General features: G+C 37.0%; 2 protein-coding genes across 2 annotated transcripts in view; one reads left to right on the forward strand and one right to left on the reverse strand.

The window, feature by feature from the left end:
• LOC125047872 overlaps positions 1–4985 on the forward strand; it is a 6583-nt gene extending 1598 nt beyond the window's left edge. Inside the window, exons 2-3 of the mRNA XM_047646406.1 lie at positions 155–276; positions 1072–4985. Coding sequence (XP_047502362.1) covers positions 155–276; positions 1072–1262 — 313 coding nt within the window. The 3' untranslated portion in view covers positions 1263–4985. The remainder of the gene's footprint in view (positions 1–154; positions 277–1071) is intronic.
• Positions 4986–11995: 7010 nt separating this feature from the next.
• The window catches only part of LOC125047799 (pleckstrin homology domain-containing family M member 1-like), a 9731-nt gene continuing 9226 nt past the window's right edge, over positions 11996–12500 (reverse strand). Inside the window, exon 10 of the mRNA XM_047646249.1 lies at positions 11996–12500. This exon is cut by the window's right edge and continues 791 nt beyond it. The gene's annotated coding sequence lies outside the window, so the exon portion shown is untranslated.

The raw sequence follows: 12500 nt of genomic DNA on the forward strand, positions 1-12500 counted from the left end.
GTGTGTGTGTGTGTGTGTGTGTGTGTGTGTGTGTGTGTGTGTGTGTGTGTGTGTGTGTGTGTGTGTGTGTGCGCGTGCTTGTGTATGCGTGTTACGTGTCTGCATGTCAATTGTCAAACTCATTCTACATCGGCTCCTTCATCCTCCTTCACAGGCGACCCTCTGGTGGAGCTGACTCTGCGCGTTGCAACCTCCGCCGCGGCCTGCAAGCACCTGCACGGAAACAAAGACAACACGATCTGCGCACAACAGATTACTCCCACAGATCGCTGCCTTGTAAGTTTAAACAAAAATGTATCTCTTTTTCTGTCTTGTCTGTTTTCTGTCTTGTATGTTGTTTTTGTTTTTTTGTTTTGTTTTTTATCTGTTTATATATTTATGTATTTGGTGGGTTGGTTGGGGTTTGAATTTTGATGAGGGTGGGGGTAAAGGCGTATTTATTTTTTTTGTTGTTGTTTTTTGGTCTACTGCATTGGTTCCCAACCTGGGGGTAAATTAGCCATTTTTCGGGGGTAACGGAGGGGTGACAGAAAAATGTTAAGAATTCTGAAAATCAAGTAAGCATTGGTATTAGGATGAATGTTAACTTAGTCTTAGTATTTTAAGTTGTAAAGTAAACCTATTATAAGTAAGTAACAAAGCTAAACCAAATAGCAATAAATATCAAAAACTAATATACAGTATTAGAAAAGAAAAAATATATAGCTAAGTGTGTGGTAACCGAAAAGTATTTTCACAAGTATGCTTCAGGACACAAGTCACTCAGATGCAAAATGTACTAATACAATAAATAAAAGAAATTATCTCTAGTGTTTTAGTTTAGCCATATATATATAAATGTTGACAACATTTTGTGAAAGGGGTAACATGCTTAATGTGGCATGCTAAATTGGGTAACAAGCTAAAAAAGGTTGGGAACCACTGGTCTACTGTTTTGTTGCGCTCTGTGTCTTCCCTTTTTTTCTCTTACCCCACTTCCCTCCTCTTATTTATATCCTTTTTCTTTTTTTCTCTCTCTCTTTTCTCCATTTTCCACATCTCGTATATTCATATTTTCTCCTTTCCCTACAGCTCGAAGAACAAAGCGGAGGCGGTCTTCTGTGCGAGTGGGCGGGGCGATGGGAGCTGGTGGGCGTGTCCACCCTACCCACAGGGTGTGCCCAGGGCTCTCGCGCCCGCCTCTACGACGACATCACCCCGACAACCGTCAGGTGGATCAAGAAGACGATCGCCGCCTTCGCCAGGGGGGCGTAACACCCTAGCGCCGCCGTCGAGGAGGATCCGATCGCCTTTTCTCCAGTGGGGTAAAATTCTTTCTGGAACCAGCCTGTAATTTATTTAGCCAAAAAATGAATAAATAAATAGATAAATACTGAAAACAAAATGAAAATACTGTGGAAAAAAAATGAATAAACTATCGTGGATGGGAGACGAGTGTGCAAACTTGAAAGACCTAGAAAAAAAAAAAATGACGCACGCGAAGCAAATACGTACGTCAGAAATAAATGAAAAATACAAGATCTGAAGAAGAAGAAAATTTATATAATGGCTGGTTCCTATCATAGCGTTTTCCTCTTGACAAGTCCAAGCAATGGGTGGCTTCGAGACTGTCTGTCTGTCTGTCTGTCTGTCTTTCCCTAGCGACAGACAGACACAAAGCCTTCAAAAAGCCACCATTATGCGCACAATAGACCGCCCTTGCCGACTTTTACGCGCTTACCTACCTACAAGGTGTTTATTTACATATCACTTTTACAACGTCAGTCTTTTGTTTTTTTATGAAATCCCGTGACAACCATATCCAATACATATCCTAAGAGTTACCCGTTTGATATATATTGAAAAAAATTATATTGTAGTTTACGAATGTTAATGAATGATTGTTGCATTGATGGAGAGAATTTAAAGGAAAAAAAAAAAGACATATGAATTGTTATTCCGGAAAGTATGTTAAGCTTGTATGGGTGTTTCACAGAGCTGTGTAATGCCTTCTTGCCACCCTTCAATATTTTATTTAAATTTCCTTCTCGTTAGTTATCCCATGAACTAGCACCATTTCAACCCGAACAAATATATCTTTCTGAAAGAGGATCATCCGATTTAAAACACATCAAAACCTCGTATTGATGGACAAAACCTAAGCTAAAAACAAAGAAAAAAGGAAAAAAAATAAAAGGTCTGTTGGAGGTGACTGGGGGAACTGACCTAAAATCTTCATGTATTGTGTATAGTTGTAGCTTAGTAAGGGAGCCTGTTTCCTGTCAGCTTACGGACAGCATATATGTTGGTTAACCTCGTGACTATGAAAGAGCTCTGTGTCAGTGTCTCCCGGCAGTTTTCTTAACTGCAATTAGATGACGTGTATATTAGTGATTACCCTCTCCACCCCCCTTACTCCCCCTCCCCCCTCCCTCCCCGGCTGTGTGGACAGCGTTGTGCACTAGTGATATATATTTATGTTGTTGTTTTTCTTTTTGTTTCTGTTTTGGTTCTTAATGCTCCCCGTATGTAATAGTGTGCGCTAGTGGTTTATTGAGATGTGTGTGGAGTATGTGTGCTAATGATACTAAGGCGCTCTTTGCTGGTGGTTCCGTGTCTATGTGTGCTTCTCCAAAAGGCGTTTGAGCTCTTGAACCATACATGACTTCTGCCGATAAATACTACGCCCACTAAGGTATAAATAGGATTTTTTCCTTGTCATATATGGCTCAATAAATGCTTGAACCATGACAAAAAAATAACCATATTCGTAAATGTTGTACAGGAAGGAGAGGAGAAGAAGAGAAGAAAAAAAAAATTGTGGCTTCTGGTTACCGTGCGAACTGTCTCTGGTTTCAGAGAATAATTTTATAATCTTACAATGACCTGTTGTAAAGAAACACATATCCAAAACTTAGAAGTAAAGTGTTTCTATGCTCTGTCTGGTTTTATTTGGACGTAAATGGTTTGTGTATGGCGAGGAGCAAATTCTTGCGAGTTACAATATACAAACTTACTCCAATGAACAAATGTTGCATTCTGTCACTCTCGGATCTTTTTACTCGTAGCCAAAGATCTGGCGGGAATATCATAAGCTTTAATTATTTTTGACACATGTATACTTGTATAGAATTTTTCGGGTGTTATAAGTATATATTTTGCTTTCTACTCCATTATTGATGGAATTATTTTCTTTGCTATAGTATATTTGCATGGCAATGTAAAGAAATGAATGTTGAGGTAAGGTAGGCGTTATCGGGAAAAAATATGGAGAGAGAGAGAGAAAGAGAGAAAGAGAAGAAGAAGTAGTTTCATACAGTGCTGCCAAGTGCGAGGACGAATGCAGGCGACACACTTGCATTGAGATTTCTGTATATTTACACTACATTGTTCGAATAGAGGATCTGCATATTTTTGGTATTAACTGACTTTCGTAGCGCTGTTTTTGGGGGCGACTGAGTCCAATACAGCGAAGGTAGGGCAGAGTGGCAGAGCGAAAGAGAAAGAGAGAGAGAGAGAGAGAGAGAGAGAGAGAAAAGAAGTGTATAGGCTATGCGCAGGAAACCTCATGTTAAACTGCCTATTCTTGAAGTGAAAAATCGAGTCACTTCATTGCAGTGGCTTTTTTTTTTCTTTCCTTTTTTATCTTTTTTTGGATATTAATGATGTTGAAAAAGTAATTTAAGAGAGATAACATGAAGCGAAATGAAAGGTTAATGTGCAGTGACGTGATATTATGAATTTCTTCGATGTTTATACACATGCACAGTTTATTTGGCACAAATGACAGGAGAATCACAAGCGTATTTATAATTATTTATTTACTATTTATCTCTACTGACACATTAACCTGAGACTAATACCACATCGAAAAAAAATCATTCCGTTCATTTACAGTTCATGAGTTCAAAAATTAGAACAAAAAAAAATAATATCGGTACAAAATTGGCAATACGTTAAAACCGTTGAATTTGATTTTCAAAACCAAACCAACGTCTTATACGGAATAGGCAGTTGATAAACCTTCCCAGGCTGAGACAGGGTCCATTGGTATGCAGGATGCTTTCTTAACGATGCCTAATTGAGAAAGAAAGAGAGAAATGGAGAGAAAAAGAGAGAAAGAGAAAGAGAGAGGAAAAAAAGTACCACAAGACGCCATGATATGACGTCACTCCCGTTAACGGATTCGGTGTGACGTCACTAGTATAATATTGCTAGATGGATCTGTTTTATATGTGTACTATTAGCTGAATAGACTAAGAGCCAGTATGCTTTAAATACCAGGCAAACGTGTATGTGCATATGAAATAATATATATATAAGCCTGGGATGATTTAAGCGATACTGTGCCCTGGCCTAAAAAGTTCGTGTAATGTGGCAGTTTTTCTGTAATGCCTAAAATATTGACATATTTTTGTTGAATCATTTATTGAAATATATGTGAGATATTTTCGTAGATATTAAGTAACAACCGCAGGGTGTACATAATGGTTATTTGAACTGATCTCATCCTATTAATAAAATTGACGGTTTTATCAAAGTTCTTTAAAAAAAAAAAGAGAGAGAAAAACAAATTATTCGGTTGAACAGCCGTACATGGAAAGCTATAAAGAAATATAGATTTAAAAAAAAATCTAAATGAGATATATAGAATCCTGAATTCGTCTTCACACCAAAAACAAAACCAAAACAAGAAAAAAACAGGTGAAATTTTGTGCCCATGGTCTTCAGCAAACCCCTGGGCCTCAAGCAGCGTTTCCATGCCAAGGGCTTTTTAACCGCACGCAAAAGACATTGGTACAGAGCGACCTAGCGACCAGGCCGTCCTTCATTCGAGAGAATTTTCCAAACGCGGATGAGATTTCTGTTTTCTGAACCCATTGCCGCCCTGCTTCTTCCATTAAAAGTGTACTCAGACAAAAGAAACATATGACAAATGCTGCCTGTAATGTATAAATGATTATGTAAATTGGTTCGTGTAAAAATAAAACACACTATGTTTCAAGTCCCCTGCGTTTTATTTATTTGTTTTCTCTTTTAAATGAATGAGATGGATTGATTATACTGATTTTGATCATATAAGAAGAACAATTTCAATAAGACCACGAGACGCATCGATGTTCTAAATAATAAAGACACTAATTAAATAATAATAATCATAACTAACTACAAGTGTCTCATAAACATGTAAAAAAAAAAAAAAAAAAAAAAAAAATGAAGTACAGGAATCTCCTAATTTAGTCTCCAATAGTTTCCGAATGCTTTTATCAAAGGATTGCATATGTTTTTGCACAAATAGTCCCAGATTTCAAATTTCAGCTACGTAGAAAGATTTCGGATAAGCGATTCTTTTGATAGGATGGAACTAATTCAGTCGCTTCGGAAAAATGTTTAGAATATTTTGAGTCTTGATAAAAAATGAAAAAAAAATTTAAAAAAAAGCAAAGAGAAGTGTCTCTTACTTTGTCACTTAATTAATTTTGTCTCCATCAAATGGCATTTATATATGTCGACGAGTTGCCTTCCCTCTGAATGACTATTGCTAATATTACTACCATCACTACTACTACCACTACTGCAACTACTAATATCGCTGCTTCTTCTACTACTACTATTACTATCACTACTACTACTACTACTACTACTACCATTACTACTACTAATATTTCAACTGCATCACTACTACTACTACTACTACTACTACTATTATCATTTCTACTGATACTACAACTACCACTATTTCAACTACTTCGACTAGTACTAATACTATTACTAATGCTACTACTACAACTACTACTATTTCTGCTACTTGTATTGATATTACCACTACTGCTATTATTACTATTACTATTACTACTATCATTACATATATTGCTAAAACTAATATTGTTACTACAACAGCTACTACTATTACTACTACTACTACTATCACTACTAATATTACTATCACTACTACTACTGTAATTACTACTGTCACTACTACTACTACTACCATTACTACTACTTCTAAAACTATCACAAATACCACTAATATTCCTATCACAACTATTATCATTACCATCATTGCCACTCCTACCATAACTACTATCACACTACTACTATCGCTACTTCTAATATTACTACTACTGTTACTATTACTATTGATACTATTACTACTACAACAACTACATCACTACTACTACCATTACCATTACCATTACCATTACTACCACTACTACTACTACTACTATAATTACTACTACTATCATTACTACTATCATTACTACTACTGCTACCACTACTACTTTCACTATTACCACTACTACAAGTACTACTATTTCTGCTTCTACCCCAAGTATCAATGCTATCACTACTATTACTAAAACTACTACTACTATTACAACTACTACTACTGCTACTATTAGTACTAATATTACCACCACTACTTCTATTACTCCTATTAAGCTACTACAACTACAATTACTTCTACAGCTACTACTACCATCACTATTAATACTACTATCACTACCACTACTGCTATAACTACACTACTACTGTCACTACTACTGGCTTTTTCTAGTGTAGGATCACTACTACAACTACTACTACTACTTTCACTATAACTTACTAGTATTACTACTACTGCTACAGCAACTACTATTAATATCACAATAACTAATATCACTACTGTAACTACGACGAGTAATAGTATTACTACTACTGCTGCTGCTACTACCATCACTACTACTGCTACGACTACTACTACATGTAGTATTAGTACTACTATTTCCGTTACTAATACCATCGCTACTAATACTACTATCACTACTACTACTGCTACTGACACTACCATTACTAATATCATTGCTACAAACTACAACCATTACTACAACTACTCCTACTACCATCACTACACTACTACTATTGTTACCAACATTACTAACAATGACAACAACAATGAAAAGGAAAACAATAACAAAAACCAAGGCATACATAACCAGGTAGCTCCACCTCCATTTAGCTTGTTGAACCCTAAATTGGAACTGACTTTTCCCCCTAAGAGCATCTGACGGCGGTTAATAGTAAGGAACTCTTCGTTGTCATATATAAGAGAGAGGAATTATGGCTTTACTTCTGGTAATTATAACAATATCGAATAAATTATTTAAAAAAAATAATTGTGTGTTATCTCACGCTGTATTCATATTGGCTTAATGTGATGTTATCGATTCTGTCTTTTTTTTTTTTTTTACTGTCTTTTTCAGTGCATTTTCTTTTTAAAATGGTTCTGTAAGAAAAAATGGTAAAATAATCATCGAAAAAAAAAACAAGAAAATAAATGCGTATCTCCGAAGTTGCCAACTAGGATTTTCATCAAGACAGAGTGGGGCTACTTTGATTTAAACCATAATTACGATAGAGATAACGTTAATATCGATAATGACAATAAAAAGGGTAAAATAATTTTAGTAACGATGATAACAATGATAAAAATAATAATGATTATAGTCATGATAATAATAATAACAGTAATAAGAGTAATATCATAATGATAACAATAGTGATAATGATGATAATAATAATAATAAAAAAATAATAATAGCAACAACAATAATGATAATAATAACATCAACAACAATAATACAAAAAATAAAGGTGATAGTGATATTAATAATAATATTTAATTCTTTAAAAAAAATGAATGTGCTACACATCAAAGGTCAGATAGCATTATGATAAAGTATTGTGGCAAGAGGGGTTTAAAGGCGTTCTTTATTAGATAGTATAGTAGTAAAAGGCGTAAAAGTAAGGGGAATAAATGGGGTAAGATAGAGACTGACAGAAGGGGGGAAGGCAAAGAAAAAGGTAAAGATAAAACGGGGAGCATTTATCCTTCTGAGGAAGGAGAACAGGTTGTCAGTTGAACAGGGGATTCTGAGAGGATGTCCGCCAGGCTAGGGGGTCGGGGAGAGAGGACAAGCGGGGTTGGTGGGTTGTGGACAAGGCGGTGATTGGGCAGAAAGAGGAAAGGATCAGAGATGAGGAATGGGTGAATGGGAGAGCAGGGCATCCATACGAACAGGGAAAGGGGTAGGTATACATGGAGCACAGGAGAAGATATGGAGAAGGAATTGAGGGCCAGTTAGTTTGGAAAGAGAAAATTGGTGAAAACGAGCATAGTTTCATAGTGACTAAAGAGCGCGACGTCGGGAAAGGGTTGGCAGGCCTGATTCAGTATTTGGTTCTCAGCTGGAGAGGACTGAAAGGCGCCTTGGGCTATTGGACGACGACTATGGTGGATTATGTCAAAGTGATTGAGAAGGGAGGCAGAGGCAGAGGAATATATATGATAGCTATAATGAAGAGTAGATAGGCTTAAGCTAGTACGGAGAAGTGTTTTGCAGTCTTTAATCCCAGGATATATGTAAGAGTCTGTCAGTCGGAGGCGATGGCGGGTTTTTTCTTTAGCGGAAAGTTTGGAGTAAAAAAATTGTCTGAAGGGCGGAATTAGATAGGGGCATCATATAGGAGTAGAGGTTGGGTGCCTTTATGTGAACGAGAAAAACTTGATGGAAAATGTTTCAGGGGTCGAAAATCTAGAGACTAGAGAAGCTGACGAAGAACAAATATGGAAGGACCAGAGGCAGATATAGCTAGATCATTTATGTACAGTGATGACCGAATTCCTGATGGTCGAGCTGAAACTAATCTGTTTACAGCAATGATAAATGTGGCACCATATGCTTTTTCTAGATCGCGAAGACAGATAGTACTGAATCATTGTGCGTAAATTATGTGATTTGTGTTTCGAAGTAGGTTAGAGGATCAGCGAAATCCAAACTGATATAGAGAGATAAGGTTGTGGTATTCGAGCTACTGCATTAGCCGGGTATTAACCATCTTTTCTAGTAATTTGTATAGGCAGCTTGTGAGTGCTATGGGATGATAGTCTTGAAAAAGGGTATCAGGTTTGTTTGGTTTTAGGAAAGGAAGTACAAGGGTTTCTCGCCAGTGGATAGGAAAGTTTCCGGCTGTCCATAGGTTACTGAATATTGAAAGAAGGAAAGACAAGGAAGCATATGGAAGGTGTTGTAACATGCAGTAATGTATCTGGACCTTCGAGGGTGTTGCGGCATGACTGTAATGCATAACAGATTCTGTAGAGGGCAAGGCGAAGGAGATGGGTGTGCGCTCTTTGTCTGATTTTAAGGAAGCTAAGTGAGGGGAAAGGAGAGATCCGCAACTGGCCTGGCCTAAATAGGCAGCAAGTTCAGTAGCTACTTGAAGAGGACCAGAGATGAGGCTATTATGGATATGGATCTCAGGAGCAGGATGAAGAGGATACTTCCCTGGTAGTTTATGGACCCGCCGCCAGACTTCAGAGACAGGTGTGGATGATTTTACAGAGGAAACATGAATTTGCCAGCCATGGAGTTTCGTATTATACGGTGAAGATGAGCTGATGTTTTTTTTAATTTTATGAGGGGCTGTTAACTGACTGAAGTTAATACAATCTGGGTTCAACCGTGGAACGCATTTTGAAGTGCAAGGTTGGGAAGTTTGGGTAATGGATGCGTAATTACTCACATGGCATGATTACTTGGGCAACGACGATATGACGACTGCAAGTACGGTTTTATGGGAAGTCTATGCCCATTCCTGCGCAAATATTCTCAATGGAGTGTCGCCGAAATAACGCCTTTGCGACACTGCTCGTGTGGATGGGGCTGTTATCCTGGACGAGGTAAAATGGTTCTGGGTCGGGGAACACCATGGCCTTCACCGATGGTAGAAACATTTCATCCAGGATTTCCATATACTCCGTAAATCTGCCGCACCCGACATCCATCAGCTCCCTGACCCCACTCAAGAAGCCTGCAGGGTGCAGCTTAATGTGAAGTCCAGCCAGATGTTGCAGCAGAACAAAAGGGGTCCGTAGCCCTTAAAAGTAGTTATGGATTGTTAAAAAAATAATAAAAAAAAAATAACTAGGAAGAAAATGACTAACGGTATGGGGAAGTGGCGACTAACTACTAGCCACTCAAATCCAGACATCTGCAAGGGGTGTTGCCACTATCACATGGTTTTCATTAGCTCATGATATTCATGCACTTCAATGCCAGCTTCCTATTTGTCTTTCATATAACACATTGATTTACAGTTTTCGAATGACATTTACTTGGTCTATTTCCGTCGTGCATCTTGGGCGCCCACTTCTGACCTCGTCTCTGATAGATCCAGTTTCTTGGTGTCGTTGGATCCACATAGACACGGACGGCTTCGAAATACCTATTCCTCTAGATATTTAGGCTCTTGATAGTCCCTCAAAGTAAGGCATAATTATGACACTACAAATGGTCTATGAGGTCTCCATTGCACAAATTAGCATGATGCGTGGCCCTAGCCATATCAATTCCGAAACACTATCCTAATACATTGTGAAGCATCAGATGATTCGGAATGGGTGAAGTTGACTTCACGTGTCGACAAGGGGGTCTAGTAGCAGTGGTCGGAGCCATGATCAAAGGAGAGTCAGGGCTCGGTAAACCAGAAGGGTTAGATATGGGGAGGCTAGACATAGGAGCAAGCCTCAGTACCTCTAATAATGGTATAAAATCTTCATTACTGGCCATGTAAGCCTGTGGAAGATAAAAGGCCCACCCCTGACGGCTAGACAATTAATCATGGGAATACCTTGCCCATGGTTCCCTGAGGTCGTTCGGGACTAGCACAAGGTCATCCTTCCATCCTTTCAACACGGCTCTCACACTTTAGGAACTGGACAGGGGAAAGGGTTGGCGAAGATAAGGAAAAGGAAAGCAGAAGAAACGACAGTATTGTAATGAGTGGGCTTGCGCTGTTGTCAGACGGAGGAAACACGAGTAGAATTATGTGATGATAATAAAAATAGTAATGATGATCACAATTACAATAATCAAAACAAAAATAACAATAATAATAAAGTAGTAATAGCAACAACAGCAACAGTAATACTACTACTACAACTACTACTACAAATAGTACAAATAAAGACAATAATGATAATACTACTGCAATTTACTACTACTACTAATAGTAATATGGTTCCACAGTATATTTTTCATATGAACACAGATACATGCCTATGCACACTGGCCTATAATATTCTTTTCAACCAAGGCTTAAGATGATAATAATAATAATAAAAATAAGAATGATTGCTAACCTTGTAATAATAACCCTTGCTAGCCTTCCAGGGCCCGCCAGCTTGGAACCATTGGTCTAGACCATAAGGAATGATATGCATAATAGATAAAAAACCAGCTAATTTATTAAAAAACAAAGGGTATAATATATATACATAAGACAAAAAGCCTGTTAAATCTTTTAAAGCAAATGGTATAGCTGTGGAAACAAAAACTGAAGGCTATACATGTTAGTAATATTGACATCACAAGATAGTGTCACCAGATATTTGTGACACTTATATTAAGCGACATATTTAATAATTTTCAAAATCCTTATTATCATCTTCCTTTCATAGTTGCTGTTATTATAGTTATGAAAATGTTTTTTAAAATTTGCCTTTTTATTATCACTATAAGGACAAATTCCTCATCTTCGACACTGTTAGTTTTCATTAATGCTAAAGCTATCCAACATATATTTATATTTATAAAAATAACAAAAAAATTGATTATTGCCAATTGCCATTAACCATGCAAGAGGACAGTATTAATTAGTGAGACCAAGTGAAGGAAAGAGGGGTGGAGGAAGAAGGAAGGGGAAATAAGGAAGGGAAAGGAAAAAGGAAAAGGAGACAGGAGGATGTTAGGTGGACTGTCCAAGTTCTCCTTAAAAGAACACACACATTGGGTAAAACTCGTTATACTGGTGAGTGTTCCATCATTTTTAGGAAGTCGATTCAACAGAAAGTTTAACAGAATCCCTTATGCACTATTTCCTGACAGCAGTACTCTTTTTTTTTTTAGCTGAAATCTCCAATAAAAGTGGCTTTACAAAGATCTTCAGTACCCCTATAGGTAATAAGACTCGGTTGCATTTTATATTTATATTTTCTTGTATATTTCCTTTTTCATAAACTACTTACAATGCATCCACATACAGCAATAAAGAAATCAACATTTTTTACAAAATCATCTCATTAAAGAAATTGGTGTAAGACTGCATACCACTGTTGTGATTATGATGAAATTATGATTATCCACATATTACTTATTTATCTAATCTTAATAATGGTGTAATATCACAAGTATTTTACCAAATCATGATAACTATATCAGTGTGCAAATGACTGTCTTAAACCAATGATATCAGGTATCCAGGTATCCCTCCAGCCATAAGCAATATGAATTAAATACCAAAATTAGGTATTATATTATATAGGAAAAACACATAAAAAAAAAAGTCTTTATATGGTTTGAACACAGATATGGGCTCTTGTTTTTTTCACAACAAATAATAATGCATATGTGAACTATCATTTGCAATAAGCATAATTCATTGAATATTCAAAATCAGAGCAATATAGCATATAGAAC

The sequence above is a fragment of the Penaeus chinensis genome, chromosome 42 (assembly GCF_019202785.1).
Source record: "Penaeus chinensis breed Huanghai No. 1 chromosome 42, ASM1920278v2, whole genome shotgun sequence".
NCBI classification, from domain to species: domain Eukaryota; kingdom Metazoa; phylum Arthropoda; class Malacostraca; order Decapoda; family Penaeidae; genus Penaeus; species Penaeus chinensis.